Source organism: Poromitra crassiceps (assembly GCF_964638095.1).
Source record: "Poromitra crassiceps genome assembly, chromosome: 22".
Lineage (NCBI taxonomy): Eukaryota > Metazoa > Chordata > Actinopteri > Beryciformes > Melamphaidae > Poromitra > Poromitra crassiceps.
The window spans coordinates 3166169-3185214 of NC_139647.1; the positions used below are offsets into that span (position 1 = coordinate 3166169).

The 19046-nt window shown below is 44.8% G+C and overlaps 2 protein-coding genes across 4 annotated transcripts; one reads left to right on the forward strand and one right to left on the reverse strand.

The window, feature by feature from the left end:
- Positions 1 to 5053: 5053 nt before the first annotated feature.
- Positions 5054 to 15482, forward strand: zdhhc16a (zDHHC palmitoyltransferase 16a). Of its 3 annotated transcripts, none has more exons than XM_083658534.1 (11): positions 5054 to 5160; positions 9522 to 9783; positions 10236 to 10430; positions 10543 to 10631; positions 11216 to 11244; positions 11867 to 12000; positions 12920 to 13003; positions 13129 to 13214; positions 13354 to 13477; positions 13916 to 13986; positions 14754 to 15482. In XM_083658534.1, exons 2-11 carry the CDS (start codon positions 9544 to 9546, stop codon positions 14854 to 14856), a joined length of 1155 nt encoding a protein of 384 aa, XP_083514660.1. In that variant the 5' UTR covers positions 5054 to 5160; positions 9522 to 9543; the 3' UTR covers positions 14857 to 15482. The 3 variants fall into 3 exon arrangements, with proteins under 3 accessions (XP_083514660.1, XP_083514659.1, XP_083514661.1); XM_083658533.1 differs by lacking the exon at positions 5054 to 5160 and adding an exon at positions 8580 to 8703; XM_083658535.1 differs by lacking the exons at positions 5054 to 5160; positions 12920 to 13003 and adding an exon at positions 8580 to 8703.
- mettl18 (methyltransferase 18, RPL3 N3-histidine) lies at positions 6467 to 8240 on the reverse strand. The gene is made up of 2 exons (XM_083658173.1): positions 8076 to 8240; positions 6467 to 7637 (listed from the first exon to the last, which is right to left on the reverse strand). The coding sequence occupies exons 1-2, from the start codon at positions 8178 to 8180 to the stop codon at positions 6696 to 6698; spliced, it is 1047 nt and encodes a 348-aa protein (XP_083514299.1). The 5' UTR covers positions 8181 to 8240; the 3' UTR covers positions 6467 to 6695.
- Positions 15483 to 19046: the final 3564 nt, after the last annotated feature.

Below are 19046 nucleotides of genomic sequence, written 5' to 3' on the forward strand. Positions count from 1 at the left end.
CACAGCTGTACCTCTTTCCACCTATCACCGCCCAGTATACACAGCTGTACCCAGTGACCAGGAGAATGAGGCTCCCCCAGGACCTGGCTTGTGAAGAATACAACCAATATGGACCCTCTCTTGTGATATGATCTAATTCAGGGATGGGCAACTTTGATGATAGAGAGGGCCACAAAAAAATGGCCAGAGGGCCAGATTGTTAGCCTGGGTAAACCCAGCCTCCACGTGACCTGCTCTCAGACCTGCTCTCAGTCACTACCGTACTACTGTAGTGACTGAGAGCAGGTCTGAGAGCAGGTCACGTGGAGGCTGGGTTTACCCAGGCTACCAGATTGTGACCGTGCACTTCCACCAGTAGCCTACTGTAACCCCATCACTCCCAATTATAGCTACTAATTTGATGAAAAGGACTGGTAATCAAAGTTTATTATACCAACATTTATATTTTTCATATCGCTGCTGTCGGGCAGAAACCTTGTATCTCCAAATTTGGCCATTTTCTTTTTATTTCATAAATGGATTTAGGGGGTACCCAAAAATAACCTGTGAAAGTTTCAGGTACTTTGGACCAGCGGAAGATGTTAATCCTGGATATAGTTTGTTACAATAGCGTTAGCTCAAATGCTAACGTTAAACAGTATGTGGATGGACAATGCTAACACCATTAGTACCATGTTCTGGGATGTACAGTAAAATAAAAACACAGATTTGGGTGGTCTAACCTAACCTAACCTAACCTAACCAAAAAATGCCTTGTTAAGAGGAAAAAGAAAAAGAAAAGAAAATTGACCAAGGGGCCACACTGAGTGAGGTCGGGGGCTGCATGCAGCCCGCGGGCCGCCAGTTGCCCACCCCTGATCTAATTCATGTTGGAACTACCCACATATGAATTCAAATCCAGCAGCTGTGGTTCCCATGTCTTTGTTTCCACCCAGACTGCCAAGGCTGTAGTAGTCCCAGTCAGATTGGGGCTTGGCCGGAGGGTTTCACCCTGAGAGGGGAGCTGTGTTTGTGGGGGAGTTTAGGAGGAGCCTAGAAAGGGTGTACGGTCCTCACAGGGAGCTACCAGAGATTGTCAGTGAGGACCTGTGCAGAGTGTATGGCACCTATCCCAGGAGTGGTTTGTGCATCACCTATCGAGGAGGGGAGTATGTCATGAGAGTGAGCCCCTGGAGAGCAGGAAGACAATGTGGAGAGGTGAGTGATTGGACAAGAAAGGAGCGCAGAGGAGATGATGTGAGAGAAGTGGTGAAGAGGAAGAAAAGGAGAAGATGAGGTGATGACCACGCTATTTGAGAAAACCAGCTCACATCTCACTTGGCAATTACTTCATATTTGGCTATGAAAAATAGCATGGACAGCAAAGGGCAAGGCAGCCAATATGTCACCAATAATTCCAACCACAATACATTAATTTGGGTACCAAACACACCCAATATTTAAGAAGCACAAAATATAAGGCTGTTAATGGTTACATGGAAACTCCATGGTGTGTTTATATTTTAGTTCAGAATTCTTTCAGTGAGTACTTCCTGTCGGTTTCAATAATTTAGTTATGGATTATGAGCACAAAAATATAGTTTCAGACCTGTTTGTTGTTGATGTATTACTGTCCAATTACTTTATTGTTATCTAAATGACTTACAATTCTCTGTACATCTATCAGGTGCATCTACTTTCTCTGTCTTTACTTGCGTCATACAACATAGTTTGATCTGGTTTGCTCTTTTTTTGATCATGTTCAAATTATGTTTAACTGTTACCGCAAAAAGAACTGCTTTAAAATAAATTGTACTGGTGTACCAAGATGATCTGCAGTTGATTCTTCCTGGCCCGGTAACAGTCATGACGTCTGTTGTGATTCCCATGTTCACTGTCATATCTAACCATAATGTTTATAGATGGTCCAGCTAACTGCCATGATAAGCCATCTCTATGGCTGCAGGATTTATGGAACTAGATCTGAGATAAGATCTGAATATTTGTGGTGTGCGTGTGTGTGGGTTGAGTGTGGAACGCTATTTCTGTCTTCTCTTATTTCTGTAAATCCTTTGTACACTCTCTTCCCAGGTTCTTGTGAACTATATAACACCATCTTATACATTAAAAACAAAGCATAATCCTTCAAAGAGACCATAAATGAAAAGTTATGAGATTTACTAAATGAAAGGGAAACTTTATTTGCTTTACAGTACATGCAACATACATCAACAGTTTATTTCAAATGACTCTCATCAGTAGTTATGTATTTCATTTCAAAGTAACATCACATGCAATGTAATGTTACTGCCTTATTCATTTTCTGAAGATCGTTGATATTATACATGGAAACAAATACATGAAATGGTGGCAAACATCTGCGACACACACAAGAACATTTTTCTGGAGGTACGATTTCCATCCTGTGGTAAGGCTGACAAACTAGTACCATGCCAAAAGAACTGAGCCCATAGATGATACCTGAAGTAGCCACCATCTATGGAATTCAGTTCTCATAGTAGAGCACCTCTCACGCTTTGGTCTTGATGAATCGCTCTTTCGTTTGACCTTGCCTTGCTCATAAAAACCCTACGTGACTCTTTGACGGTAATGTTACTGCAATCGTACCCATTTCAACTCGGCTAATAAATTGGTCATACATGTACGAATGAGATAAACATCTAAAATATATAGCAGTATATATATATATATATATACACACACACACACAGTAATAAACATTTAAACCTCCAGAATTAAGAGCAAATGCAGTTAGGAGATATGCTGAACATGAACAGTGTCCTGAGTTGCACCCACTCAAACCCCTCCCTAGTCTAGGGAGAGGCAGGGAGATGATGACTTGATAAGGTCGACTCTAACTTCCTGAAGGCATGGCGGGAGATTGAGCAAGACGACACTTCAGTGGCATTGGATAAAGCTGATCTTAAACATCGATCAGTAGGCTAATTAGTCAAAGGAATCAAGATCAAATTTCAGCACTGAATTCAGAACATACTTTTTTTGGGGGGTAATCATTTGGCAATAGATTGAGGCATTTAATTGAACATTTTGAATGAAAGTGGAAAACAAACCTCCCAAATGGAATTAAAATCAATTAAAATCCAGTTCTGTGGCGAGAGAGAGAGAGCGAGCTTCACTGGTGAAGGCCGTCTTGAGGAATCCAACCATCCTCTCAAACTTAAGAATTCCTGGAAATGCTTCTCACCACCACTGAAATGAAAGTCAGATCCTCTGGGCTGATGCAAGCCTCATGGTGATACTGCTCTGGTCAAGGCACAAAATGACTCATCAGGTTACAGAGGAAGAACTTTGTATAGGACAGCATCATGATTACTGACGTACAGTCGATTGGTGCATCTTTGAACCTTCCAAAGCGGGGGCAAAAGTTTTCCATTAACTATTTGGGGCTGAGTTACAGGATCTCTATTGGGCTGTGTTACAGGATCTCTATTGGGCTGTGCTACAGGATCTCTAGTGGGCTGTGCTACAGGATCTCTATTGGGCTGTGCTACAGGATCTCTAGTGGGCTGTGTTACAGGATCTCTAGTGGGCTGTGCTACAGGATCTCTATTGGGCTGTGTTACAGGATCTCTATTGGGCTGTGCTACAGGATCTCTTCCTCCATCTCAAAGCAGCAACCCACTGGAGGGCTGGAGTCAATATTGACAGAGAACGTGGAGATGATTCCTTGTTATCTCAGTCACTAGTAGTTTATTCACTATGTGAGGAGAACATTCTTTCAGGATACATGCAACACAGCACAATGACTTCTGTGAGGAAGGCCACACCTGAGCGTGTTCAGGAAACTCCTATCTTCTTGGCAGTTGGACTGGGAAACAACCGGTTCTACGGCCCTATTACAATACCAGAAATCCCCCATGAAGGCATTCACCCGGTCTTAAGGCCAACGGACTCATTTGAACACCCCTCAAAAGGCAGATCAGGCAGATTAACACAGCGTGACAGCAGATATCTGTCAGTTCTCAGAATAATTTGGTCGGTTTCTTTTCTTGAACATTCCACTCCACTTCTTTAAAAAGCAGGGTTTGTCATTTAAAGGCTGTAGTTAAAAGCAGTTAAGACAGATTTGAAAAAATGATTAAAGGGGTTCTCAAACTTTTTCACATCAACGAAACTGACAAAAATTTGACTACGGACCATTTGATGATTTGGTCCCAGGGGGGTCCCCCATCTGGTAAGATTTTAGCTTTTAGATGTTTTATTACAGACTGTGTATGAACCCCATGACCAAAATAGTCATACATAACACAAGATAATCTGTCATTGTGTTACTTATGGGTAAAATTACATTGAAAATTAAAAAAAGATTCCCTTTTTGCTGGGGACCCCCTGGAACGCCCTCAAGGACCCCCTGGGGGTGCCCGGACCCCACTTTGAGAACCACTCCCCCACACACACAAAACAAATCAAACAATAATGACATATTTACCTAAATACTTACCCCAATCATTCACTGATCAGTTAACCCTCCGGATCTTGGATATATCAGAAATACATTTCCTCATCAAGGCTTCCCAAGAATGTGCTGTTGAAAAATTCAAACTTAAAAAAAAACACACACACACCGACCGGTCCTCCCATCTCAACAAAAAGATGTCTTAGTGTTGCATCAGCTGTCCAAACTGAATGCACACAAGCCATTGTATGTCTCTCCCCCCAGTTCACCTGCATGGACTGCTCGCTCTCTCCCATGCCTTCCAAGTCCCAAGGAAGGATACAGCCAACTGCCTGACATTCAGAACCTTAAATACCACCACCTTTCACATTAGCCTCCCTCCCTTCTCTCTCTCTCTCTGTTTTTCATGCACTCCCTCCCTCTCTCTGTTTTTCATGCACTCCCTCCCTCTCTCTCTCTCTATCTGTTTTTCATGCACTCCCTCCGTACGGTAAGCTTGACTGTCACTTCCCAGTAAGGAGGAAGCTTGTGGGAGTGAACACGCCCCCTCACTGTGTGAATCAACACATAAGAGTTTCTGAGGAAAACCATCTGACAGGCCCCGCCCCCTGTTCCCATAAAGAAAGCAGGGGAAAGGCATCTACTGGACCGGAGGAGGAACCAGGAATTCCCCCACAGGCCCCATGAACAGCTGTCGAGAGGAGAGGCAGCAGCGATGACGATGACGAAGCGGACGACACACGGTATGACGGGCGGACGTATGCAAACAGAAACCATGTGTGGTATTTGTATGTGTATGTGGAAGTCAGAGACGGCGTGTTCAATGTGTTTAGAGAGCAGGAAATGGAAATTCTGTCCACACACTGTTCTGATGAAGTCATGTTTGAGCTGGTGACACAATACGTTCCAAGAAAAACATTTGACCTATGTTACATCGTATTTTGTCAGCATGCAAATGATATGACTTGCGTCATATCAGTCTACCCATGTGACTCTGTTTTGTGTGGCTGTTTTCATTTATTTCACGTAAGGGTTTGATAGGGATGTATTCAATAATACAGCCTTCCTCAAAAAACCTGTTTGCTCTATGGTCATGTTCAAACAGGACAGTGATGTGATACTGAACGTGTTATATCAGAGGCCCGTGACATGCCTCGACCAGGAAGGTAAGACCGGTTTCCTCAATAAACCCGGCAGACCCTATTTATTCCAACAATGTCATTGTTTTGGGAACGTGCGTAATCTCTTTACATTTCCTCGTCGTGTCCTTTACGCACTCACTCAGGTATGAGAAACTAGTCTGGACTGGATATGCACTTCCCCTAGAAAAAGTCCAGCAGCCGGCTTAATTCTCACTGATTTCCGTGATCTGCAGAGAGGGGGGGGGGGGGGGGGGGGGGATTCCACAACGAGTTGGTCACCTCCCAAAAGAATCTAGTTCCCCTCGTACATTTTGGAGGATGTGCATCAGGCATCCGCATAACTTTCCAAAATGTCTACATCCATTCTTGTTTTTTTTGCAGTGTATGAAGCACAAAGAGTATATATACAGCAAAATATTTACCCGTTTGTTCAAGAAAAGAAAACATCAAAGAGTTAAAAAGGTAAAATCCCACAAGGCAGCCGAGAGGACCCATTAATAGAACCAGAGGTACAGAGACCCCATAGAGTCCCACCATTGATGTGCAGTGACTCTAGAATGCACTTTCCAGCTTCCATCCTTGGGCTGGTGGGATAAGTTGCAATTGACATTTTGTGCCGGACTTCAGAAACAAGCCGTGCTTTCATGCTGCTGTTTGAACACGGGGGAAATCACTCGCAAAAGGTCACTGAGCCCATTTCCTTTCTCTCCTCCACCACCATGCATCTAAAGACCTGTAACAGCGCCTTTCAACTGCACTTCGCTTACTGGCAGACATATTCAAATGCCTATATAGGAAGTGAGAGAAGAAGGTGTAGGTAACCAACGACAACGGAGCAAATGGAAGATGAGACAGCATCTTTTTTTAATTCCAGAACCACCTCCTCCTTTTACCACTGTTGTGGGTAATACAGCTTCCATATCGCAGACTAAAAAGGCCACCGTAACAAATTCAGTATTCATTTGGCTGCTCAGGTTTGTGCACTTTGGGTTTAATCACTGTAATGATTAGTCCTTTTAACAGTCCATGACAGTCCCTGTCTTTATTCACTATGGCGCTGCACTTTTCAAAACGTCCACTTCTCAACACACTGAATGAAGGCACATACTGTATTTATGTAGGACTCCGTAACTAATTCAAGAGGCCTTGACCGTTTTGAAACGCAGCCCTACTACATGTCTCTGAAGTCCTTCCTCCACGTCCCACAGGTGATCCACAGCGAAAACACCCCTCTGCTCCACAAACTTCTCAAACAGGTGCAGTCCACCTCCCACCCCAAAGTAGTGGGATTTGGTGGCCAGGTAGACCAGTCCGTCCGGCGCCAGCAGTCTGTGGAGGGTGTCGTGCAGCGCGGGGTAGTATGCCGTGTTGTAGATGGTCTCCGCGGTGAATATGATGTCGTATCTGGGCGACGGCTCTTCCTTCAATGCCAAAGCGAGGAACGTGATCCAGTCGCCGGAGAAGAAACGACACCTGGTCATTAACGAGTGCTGGGATGGATCTAAGGCTCTTTTCTTAGGTGGAGGGTCTCCATTCCTTGCCCCCCGTCTCTCGCCGTCTTCCACTTTCTTCTCGCCCTCCTCTTCTTCGTCATCTTCACTTTGCACATCATCCTCTTGGCAGTTCAGCAGTACGTTGGGCAGCGTCAGCTGCTCGATAACTGTAGTGTTATAATCTTGGAAGTGGACGTGCCCGGCTCCTCTCTTCAGAGCCAGTATACCCAGGAGTCCCGCTCCGCAGCCCAAGTCCAAAACCCTCTTGCCCCCAAACGTCTCTCCGTCTTTCTCGATCAGCTCCAGAAGGTCGTAAGTGCACTCCCACACCTTCAGCCCACCCTCGTACACGCCAGAGATGAGATCAGACCTCTGAGCAGCGGTGCGAGAGAGAATACTCTCCCCGTCTTCCCTCTCTGAGGCCGTCTTCTCAAACACTGTCTCGTTTAGGAAGTGGAGAGGAGGGAGAGCACCCACGGTGACCGTTTCAGGGACAGCATCCACAAGGAGGAGATGCGAGTCTGATGGTGGTAGATGCTCTTTGGCCTCTTTTACTGCCTCTGCTGGTTTGGGGTTGTCCTCTGTCTAACAAATACAAACAACGTGAATGGTTAGAGTGCACATGACTTTGGGTGAACAATTACTTTTTCACTGTAAATAACAGAATTTTGAAAACTACTAAATGACAGTAGGTGGCGGTATGCACCTTATAGTGCAATCTGCCAATAAACACAAAGAAGAAGAGTACACGTGCCAGGGGGCTCAGATATGTCTGTGTCATGTGTGCAACTGCACAACCACACAATCAGCTAGGTTTGCTTAAAGTGTATGCATAGTCTAACATAGCATCAATAAGCTTGGTTGTTATGTAGCTAAGCTAGGGGTGCTAACGTTAGCTGCTATAAAATTTCAGGTTTTACATTATCTTCGGTGCAACATAGACTGTAACGTTAGGTCTAACCAGATACTTTTCAATATTTGGTGTAAGAGCTTACTTAGCTAACTAGCTAGTTAGCTACTTACAGGTTTAGCTGCAGAGTCTGGCTTGCCATGTTGCAGTTCACTCCCATCCACGTCGTCTGGACTTGCGGTTTGGGCATGCACATCGAAGTTAAAACTAAATGACATGACTGACAAAACTTGAACTACAGTACGAATGCTAATATAGCGTTAGCTACCGGCTCCACATGTGAGATGTGTGTCAGACTAGAGGACTAGAGAGGCGAGTTGACTCGCGTGCGTGTGCGGGAGGGCGGGCCCGGGGAAGAAGAACTACAAAACCCACAATTCTCTCAACCAAAGCAACCAACCAACAGCCTGTTTCATGTCGCCTGTTTGAATAAAACATCAGCCACCGAGCTATTTAAATGAGCCTAAATGTGGGGATTATGCTATAATCTTTCAGAATTGGCCACAAAAACGAAACAGTAGAGAGAGAGGTCTATTAAATATGTACTTCCTGACTCAGAGTACCGTGATGCCTTTCGCCACCTGCGCCTGCGCATCAACTGCAGCTCAGGATTCAGGAATCGGGCTGTCAAAAGCTATTTTATCTAGCTCTTCTTCGCTAGTGCCGCAATAATATATTCTCCACTCGTTTGGACAATGGCGTTAGTCGTGGGTTTCGCAATCTGCCTGCTGTCATAGAGAAGTGAGTATCCCCTTACAGGAATGTGAAATGCATGTATTTGTTACTGTGAGGCGCAGCGCACAGCGTCAGTGAATGGGAGAACGATGCCCAAACAATAGAGATTTGGGAGCCGTGTTTAAGCTTCTGTTTCGCCGCTTTGAGCCATAATCGACAAAATATTTTCAATTGTTCATTGGTTTTCATAAGGCGACGATCATAATTGCGTATAAATGTTTTGTTTTTCTATAACGGTTACTTGACCTGTCCTCACCTAAGGTAGCTCCAAATCAGACTCCACCCTGTCTCGCTAAATACACTGGAATGCTGAATAGCAAGACTGTTGTAGGCCTTGCTCGTGATAAAGTTCACGTTAGTCATTTCACCTTCACACCATATATGTCGATGCTTCACACCTATAGCTCCTTTTTAACTGCACATCATGAACGTTGAAAAGTTTATGTTATGTTATGTTATGTTAGAGTTAGCACAGGCTTAGCCTGAGATTGACCATAATAGTTTATATTGATAACCTAATTATGTCATTGTCATACAGTTTATATTGATGACACAATTATGTAATCCATGTAAACTGTATAGTCAAACTCAAACTCCCAAATTGCACAATTGTAAATTCACTATATTGTTAACAAGATATTGGTTGGGATTATTCTGCATTTACTTATTGATGGACGGACAGAGGCAACGTTAGTTCATATAATCATTGTTTGATATTTGGCAACGTAGATCTTGTTGAGAAGCACGTCTGTAAACTTGCCTGCACTCCTCCCACCTGCCACTTTAAGCCCAGTGACATACATGATGTTGTTGTACTCTTTTAGGTGTGTGCATCTCAGACGCAGGATGTGGTGCTGGCCCGGCTGCGTGCTCTCCTTGCCGCGCTGCCTGCGGTTTCGGGTGTGCACCAGGCGAGGCCGGAGCTGGAGCAGGCTCCCAGGGAGGCTGAGGGACATCTCGGCCTACTTCAGACTGCTGGGCGAGTCGCTTTCCTTTAACTCGCTCACCAACTCGGACGTAGTCTTCGACTCAGTCTTTGAGCCGGTGTTCTGGACGGTGGACCGCATCACTCGCTGGTTTGGGATGGTAAGTCTGTTTGCTCATACCAGGGTTGTTGTAGTCGAGTCCGAGTCCTCCTGGACTCATTTTCAGGACTTGTGAGTCGACTTGGACCTGAGCACTGATGACTCGGACTTGGACTCGATCATCCATGCATTCGGACTCAGACGTTGGAGACGAGGACTCAGACTTGTTACCGGTAATTGATAAAGGGTGATTTTTGTTTTTGTTCATTTAATATGCCCTAATAGTTTGCCATAAGGTAATGATAGCTGTATTAATACTGTGACATTATTCAATTTCGTGCAAGGGCAGGCAGGTGATGCAGGTAATGGGGACTTGACTCTTGACTCTTCTTTGGTGACTCGGACTCGAACACTGGCGACTGGAGACTCTGCTTGGACTCGAGGTATAGATGTCTGTTTTTCCCCTGTGGAGAAGAACCCTCTCTCTGTCTGTGCCCCATCTCTGCCCGTCAGGTGTTTGTGTGTCTGGTGGTGATACTGACCAGCACCATCGTCCTGATTGCCTATTTGGTTCTCCTGCCTATGGTCTTCTACACCTACTCCCCCGCGTGGATCGCTTGGCACCTTTGCTACGGACACTGGATCCTGGTCATGATCGCCTTTCATTACTACAAAGCCACCAAGACCTCCCCTGGATACCCCCCTACAGTAAGACCTCAACTCCGTAGTTCAGCAGTAGCACACATACGCTAAATCTTTGCCAATCTCGGCCTTAAATTTTGAATTGCAACACATTGATCGTGCATTATCTTTCTTGCAGGTCAAAAATGACATTCCATTCGTATCTGTCTGCAAAAAATGCATCATTCCTAAACCAGCCAGAACACACCACTGTGGAATCTGTAACAGGTAAGTCAGTGTCATCCTAGTCTCGCTGGCCAGCCTCCCCTCCCCTCCCCTCCCTACCGTGAGAGTCGTCTGGCTGCACGGAAACAGGCAACTGGGATAAGCCCTTCCCTGCTCTACAGCTGCTCCCCATTGGAGCGACTGTTTCAGTCACTGCCGGATGTCTGCTCCCGGCTTATTACACAAGCTCTGTCATTGGCTCCGACCATGTCAATCAGAGCGGCTTCCGCTCCCTCCTCTCTGTGTGTCGCTGTAAACGGTGCCCTGCCGCCTCAGTGAAAACAACAACGCTAACTAGCTAGCAAGCTAACGGCAGAAACCTACACGCTAGCTCGTTGCTACACGCTGAAAATGGCAAGTTGGATTGTTGGAAACTATTTTCCAAGGGCACTGCCACTAAGCGCCGCCCATCGCAATTCCACAATGGAGACCTGCGCCGCCAGACTCCTCTCCCGGTAGGGAGGGGGAGGCTGGCCAGCGAGACTAGTGTCATCCCTGTCATTCACTTTAGTAGTGGTGTTTTTCGGACAGCCTAGTCTATATACTATGTTTATACAGATATTGGACTGAATATTTTCTTTTTACAGGTGCATTCTGAAAATGGACCATCACTGTCGTATCCTTTGTGCCAAAAAAAATTATATTTGCAATTGATTCCAAATGATGTTTTTCATGCAATACTAAAAACTAAAGAGCATCTTGTGAAGCAGCAGCCAGCCGTGACTTAAAACTAATCTGGGCCAGGGGTGTAAAATGCGGGGCCCCTTCCCTGCTTCCTACCCCCTACCTCGGGCCTAGCCTGGGTAAACCCATCCCCCACGTGACCGGCTCTCAGACCTGTTCTCAGTCACTAGGGGACTGAGAGAGCAGGTCACGTGGGGGCTGGGTTTACCTAGGCTACCTCGGGCCCCCTTGCTCGGACCACACCCATTTTCAAAACTCTGCCTTCATTGCGATCTCAACTACACACGTGTAAAGTTTGGTGAAGGCATCTCTTATCACGTTGACAACATCTGTCCACAGACTCAGAACTCAGAACAATAAAACTACCTTTGACCTTTGACTCAGAACTGCTTCTGTTGTAGTTCCCGCTACAATAGGTGTCTGTAGGACCACATTTTGCCATGATGACACACACTCACAAAGACGCACTGTCGCGGCTGGTAAAAATACATTGTGTGATTTCACGGAGAGATGTGAAGGTGTTTGGAAAACGCTCCTTAATTTCCTCATGTCAGCCTGGTTGAATAACTGCGTGGGCCATTTCAACCAGCGCTACTTCTTCTCCTTCTGCCTCTTCATGACCATGGGCTGTGTCTGGTGTAGCATCAGCGGCAGAAACCTCTTCCTCGACGCATACAATGCTCTTGAGGTGAGACACGTCAACTCTTATGGGAGCTTGTTGGTCCTTGTGTGGCTTGTTGGAGGTTTGTCTGTTGCTTTCTTTGCCTACCTCTGGTGTCGTTCTCTCTGGGATGTAACTGTCTACCAGGGTAGGAAATCCACTTTATTTTCCTTTTTTCTTTTTGCCCCTGTGAGATATGTTTTGGATCATTTCCAGGGCAATTTGATCAAATGTTGGGAAATACCTGCTTAGACCAATCAGTGACTCTTATCCAAGTTTTATTTCTAAAAGTTCATAAGCAATCACAGTTTAAAATCCTAATTTTCTATCTCAACAAGACTGTTGATGGTCTGGCATGTTATGTAATATACTTGGTAAAAACCTTTCAAATAACATGGCCTATGGCAAAAGACAAAAAGCATCTATCAGCAGTAGACTCTTTGAGAGCTTTTTTAGACCCTGGGCAGAGCGACTGTCTGCTTCTATATCATTTTGATCTGTTTCTAGTCGTGACTTAACAGGTGGTTTGCATATTACAAAATGTTACATGTTCATGTTAGCTAATGAACTAGCTTGCGCTGCCTGTCACTGAGGTACATAACGCTAGTAGGAGGGGGCGGGGCTTGTGCAGGTACGGATGCCTAGCTGGCCATTTTTAAGTCGTGCTTTGCAAAGACAGAATAACATTAAAATACATAAAGTTTTAAACTCTTTATTTTAAATGCCCCCGTCATCCCAATTCCAAGGGCAATTTCCTACCCTGCGCTCTACTGATACTGCTCTGTTTCTGTCTTTAACACCGGGGTGTGTGATACTGCTCTGTTTCTGTCTTTAACACCGGGGTTTGTGATACTGCTCTGTTTCTGTCTTTTAACACCGGGGTTTGTGATACTGCTCTGTTTCTGTCTTTAACACCGGCGTTTGTGTATCTGGGTTGCTTCATTAGCACTTGAAGCATTTGGATATGGAAAAGCCAGGGCTGCCGGTGACGGGGATGGCACTTCTCATAGGGATTCTCCCCCCTGGGCAGGTACACTCTCACAGGCACACGCACACTCTCACAGGCACACGCACACTCAAGGAACACATCATTAAGTTGGTCTGTTGTTTTTTTGCTGGTAGTACGTAATGGTTGTTCTTTCTATTCTCGTCAAGACCACTTATCAGACAGCCCCGCCTCCCTACACCTTAAAGGAACGGATGATTCATAAGAGCATCATCTACATGTGGGTTCTTACCAGGTAAAACATCTCTGTCTTTTTGCAAGTCTGACCAGGTCTTGTTGCCACTTGCCTTGCACCGTACCTTACTACTATCTAATACTCTTCTATTCACTTTATTATTACAGTTGATGAAATGAAATGTGGTTGGTCTTTTCAGCACGGTGGGAGTGGCCTTGGGAGGTCTGACCATCTGGCACGCGATTCTCATATCCAGAGGGGAGACCAGTATAGAACGACACATTAACGGCAAAGAAAGAAAACGCTTGGCCAAACGGGGAAAGGTGAGCGCGTTCACACTAGATCTGCAACGATTTATCGATTAGTCATTCGACAGAATATTAATCAACAACTATTTTGATCATCGATTAGCCGTTGAGTACAATTTTAAGAGGAAAAAGTCAAAATTCTCTGATTCCAGCTTCTTAAATGTGAATATTTTCTGGTTTCTTTACTCCTGTATGACAGTAAACTGATATTATCTTTGAGTTGTGGACAAAACAAGACATTTGAGGACATCATCTTGGGCTTTGGGAAACATTTTGAAGTCATTTGCTACCACTTTCTGACATTTTATAGACCAAACAACTAATCGATGAATCGAGAAAATAATCGACAGATTAATCGATTATGAAAATAATCGTTAGTTGCAGCCCTAGTTCACACTGATGTGAAACATGAAATGAAGTGAAAATTTTATTTTTCTCTCACTCCTCCACCAGGTATACAGAAACCCTTTCAATTATGGCAGAATGAATAACTGGAAGGTCTTCCTTGGCGTGGAGAAGAGAAGGTGAGTTTCTCTTCTTTGTTCATAGAGATAATCAGTTGATGAACCTCCTCTACATCAGTAGAAGTTCACAACGTGGGGTTCGGGGACCACCAGGGGTGTTTGAGGGGGTTCCAGGCGGTCCCCAACAAATCGATTAATTTCAAAACATCACCATTATTTCACAGTTACAGAATGTAGAGGGACTGTTCTAATCATAGTTTCACTGCTATCTCTCTACATACAATACAGATAGTCATGGAATTATGAATAAAATCATACAGTATATGCCAATAAAAAATATTCTCAGTTTTGGTCAGAGAGGCAACATCTGACCAAATTGGGCTCCGTGTCCATAATATGGACTAAAGTGGGGTCCTTGATATGAAAAAGGTTGAAAATCTCTGCTCTACATTTAATGCTGCTGCCCCTCTCCCCGCTCCTGTGTACAGTTAAGGTCCTTACACATCAAGAGCGATGCGAATATACGGCACGAAATTGCGATGCGAGTTTTGACCCACCTGTCATTCACAGCCACAGATGTGTACACGTCGGAAGCGAATTTCTGAAAAATCGACCGTGGTTCGAAAAAGATAAACACCGCAATAACGCTCAGCGAAACTTCGCCGTTGGTATGCACGGTTGCATTGATTGATATAGGTTCGGAAAATATTATTGACGTGCGAATGAATCGCACGAAAAAAAACGCTCCCGATGTATAAGGACCTTACGTCTTCATGATTATAGATATTTCTGTTAACTTTCTGCTTTGCTCTTTCCGTTGTCTGCAGTCACTGGCTCACACGTGTTCTCCTCCCCTCCGGACACGCCCCGCCCGGCGACGGTCTGACGTGGGACATCTTTCCAGTTCAGAAGGACATGATGCCCGTATGACCCCCTTGCCTCTACAGACTCCTGTTTGCCACAGACTGCTTCCAGACATAGACTGCTTCCAGACATAGACTGCTCCCAGCAGCCTTTGCTCTGCCCCAGCCCACTGTGGTCGGCCACAATTGGGGTCTTTGTACGGTGGTAGAAACGGCTCCATACAAGTGAAGAAATGGCCTCCAATACCTCCTCAACATGCTGTGGAGCAGCCATCTGTGTCGTGGTTTGACCATCTGGAATATTAAAGCAACGTGAAGATGTGTCACTCCACTGGAGTTTTCCTGGACTAATCTTTCAGCAGGTCTTCCGTGACTCGGAGCGTTGTGCTGCTGATGATGGGCCAAAGGTTTTTTTAACCCACATAATACTGACTGACACATCGTTGGACTGATGATGTGACTGTAAAATAATGATGGAATGATCAGTGACTACAATTTTTTTTTAATTGGACTGGATGAATCATGGCCCACTGAGCCAAAGAAACAACACCGCGAAGGTTTGGGCCAGAATGGTTCCTCGCAGATCTTTGAGCATTGCAGCCATTCCGGCCCTAAATTTACTATGTTGACTTCAAACATCCAAGAAAAAACAGCAGTCCCATGAGCATTCATCACCGTGTATCTGTATTTTGTACTTGTTAAGTTAATATAATCTTCATAAATTGCTCTATTTAAATCATTTTATACTTTGTGAGTTTCCAGTTTATTGCAAAAGAGAAACACAGTATTTAGTCACATTTTGGTAAACAAACCTCAACACACAATACTCAGTCTGGTATCTGAGGGCAGTGGTCCTCAACGTGGGGGCCATGGACCAAGAGGGGTCATTGAGAGTGTCCCCAACAACTTGTGTGTTAACTTCACCATTATAAGAAGTGAACAATTAGAGAATGTAGAAGAATGACTGTTTTGATCATAGCTTCACTGCTATCTCTCTACAGATAGTTGTGGAATTCTGGTCACAATCATCTCAAACAATAAAAAAATATTCCCAGATTTGGGTCCAAGAGAAAACAAATCTAATGAAATGGGGGGTCCGTGGTTCTAGTGCTTCTCAATCTCAACATAAAAACCCGTTTGAGAATCACTGTAGAATGTGGACCTATGGAGAACTGTCTTCTATTTGCAGTTGTTTCCTGCAGGATCATTTTATAATGCCCATCGACAAACTCCAGCTCTGCCCTGATGTCATCATGTTGCTTAGGCAGATGGACACAGAGACAGAAGGCTGTCATCAGTAGTAAAGGATTAACTGAGCTGTGTGTCTAATTTGATCTGCAGATACATGCAGATGTGTGGAGTCACACACACACACACACACACACACACACACACACACACACACACACACACACACACACACACACACACTGTCGACATTCAATCTTCCAGCAGAGGTCAGAGTTGAACAAATTATGTCTGGTCAGGAGCTGCCCGTTGAAAGGACAGGGGCAGACTAGCTTCACCGGATACAGTAGATTCCTGTGTGTTAATGATTTCCACACTAAAGCCACCACCCACCACCACCGCCCACAAGTGCTTTTATTTTGAAAGCATACTCGCTCAACTTCTGGTCTGGTTTTGGTTGGCTTGACGCAGGAGGATTGCGCATGCGTACCGATCAATCAAAGGGATTGGATTCTGGATCTGCGCAAACAAACGGATTGTGCTGGTGAGCTTCACTCTCACTAGTATAACTACAGTTCTTCGGGAAAGGGACAAGTATTTCTGTTTGCTTTTTGTTCAGAGTCAGACCAGCCAGAGCGAGGCTCTGAAGAACCACAACGACAGTCAGAGCCAGCCTGGCTCGAGTCTCACCGGCTGTGTGTCAGTGAAGCTCTGCAGGTTGTCTCGTCTCGTCTCGTCAGGATCAGGATGAGGATCCACTGATAACTTTACTTTGAAGCAAGTTCGGATGTGGCACGCAAACTGCAGAAGAATGCATAATTTAGCAGACTGGATTTCCGGTAGGTATAACATGAATCATATCGCCAACCCCTCCCCTCCCTCAGACACCAATTAGGCTGTACATTTGCATTTTGCACATTTGCATTCATTAATGAAAGTCGTGCATATTTTGTTACAAATGATTAGTAACATAGGGCTGCATATAAATCTAATTAATGACACAATGTTTGGATGAAGCCTTATGGACAAATCATATCAGCCAGTGATGGACATGATGAGGAGCAGAGGCATGGCTGTAGGCTTACACCTACACTACTGCTGAGCTGTCACACTCACAACTCTCACATCATGACTCTCCTATAAGGCTGTTCATTGTGCATCTTCATCATCATCATCATCATCAATTTCACATTTTTGGATGTAATTGCAATTTATATTATAAGCATGTGCGTTTGAACATCTGGCACTTATATAGTTCGTGACTTTGTGTTTTTTTGGTATGGACTGTATAGGGACAGTGATGGGAGGCTGTGTGGGGAGGAATGGACAGAGGATGGACAGAGAAGTCGGCGTCCGAAGCTTGGCAAGAAACAAAAAACGTGGAGGTAAGAACTTCGCTGGGACATATAGGATTGGCTTCTCAGCCAAAGGTCAAAGGAAACACCCGTTGCTCTGCTATGCATTGTGGGACAGTGCTGCCATCAGGCTGCTTATCTACAGTACCTGGAAATGCTCATAGGCCCAAGAGGACCATCCTCACAAACTTGATGCATAACAGGATCCGGACTGGAGAATAGCCCAGAGAGACCATCTTGACACATTCACTGTTGCGTCACATCACCAAGTGTGTCATTCTGAAAGCTTATTGTCTAAGGTGTTAAACGCTTCAGACCTCACAGCTTAGCCATGTCTATAATCTCTGTGTCACTTAGAGGGCGGAGACGATCTGTCCTGATGGAACAGTTTATATAAACAATGTTACCATCCACTCCAAGTTAGAACGTGGCTGGGCATCAGGAGCTGCCCTGGACAGAGAGTTTTCATATCAAAGCTTGTCCTACATGGTCTCACCTCTTCATACATTTCTGAACCTTTGCGTTTATATTCCAGCTCTCGGCCACGCAGATCATTCGACCAAGCGCTCTTATTTATACGCCACTCTCTCTCTCTCTCTCTCCGCAAAATCCAAAGGTGATTGGGGCCCCGTCCTGCAAAGAACTTTGTTACTTTGTTTAAAAATGTGCTATATAAATAAAATAAAAACTTACTTACCTACATGCACATACAGTAGACATAGTTAAGCTGCAACACAGACACAACTTGGCAGGTAATCTGTGATAATGCTGTGACAAACAAACAGACATGCATTCATTCATTCATAGCAGAGCAATTTAGAGAGAGAGTGGCGTCAGCGGAGGACCAAAATGTGTGACTCATTAACCAATGAACAGCCAGGAAGGGGTCTCGCGCTACTTTTGAATGCTAAAATAAAGCTGATAATGTACAATTTGATATAAAAAAAAACTTTCAAAGTACAACACAGACTGTCCATTTTGCAGCAACTCGACAGTGCTGCTTAATCCAGGACCTTACTTCCTGGAACTCTTGAGAGTGAAAAACTGGTCCATTGGAGTGAATGGAGATGTCGCAACTCTTCTATATACACGGCTCTGATTCATAGTTATTATTCCTCTCCTCAATTTGCTAACAGACAAACAAGCACAACAGTGGAACTTTTGGGGAAGCAGTTCATGGAAATAGGTTCCACTTCCACTTCTAACAGATTTCTTCGAACAGGAAGGCTTTACTGTGTATTAATAGGTCGGCCATCTTGCCTTTGGGTATCTCTAAATAGAGCTGATAGGATTACCGGTAGGCTTCCTGCGTAAAGAAGGTAGCCTGTGGCTAGAACGCTCACATTATGCTCTCCTGTTACTCTACTAGCTCTTTCCATCAATTGATCCTGTTGTCTTTTTGGCTGGCGAACTGTTTGTCGTTAGAAAGTGGACAGAGTGAAGTGTCACTACGATTAACTGATCTCTAAGGTTGCCACACCCTGGCAATCTTGGTTGAAGTTTTGGTTTCACCAGTCCAGCAGTGAGGCTTGTGTTGCAGCTTGATACAGCAGGGACTGTCTGGTTCTGGTTCCTCGGGTCGGTCAGGGACTGTCTGGTTCTGGTTCCTCGGGTCAGTCAGGGACTGTCTGGTTCTGGTTCCTCGGGTCAGTCACGGACTGTCTGGTTCCTTGGCTCGGTCTGACTTTGGATCTACTCGGACTCACAGAAAAAA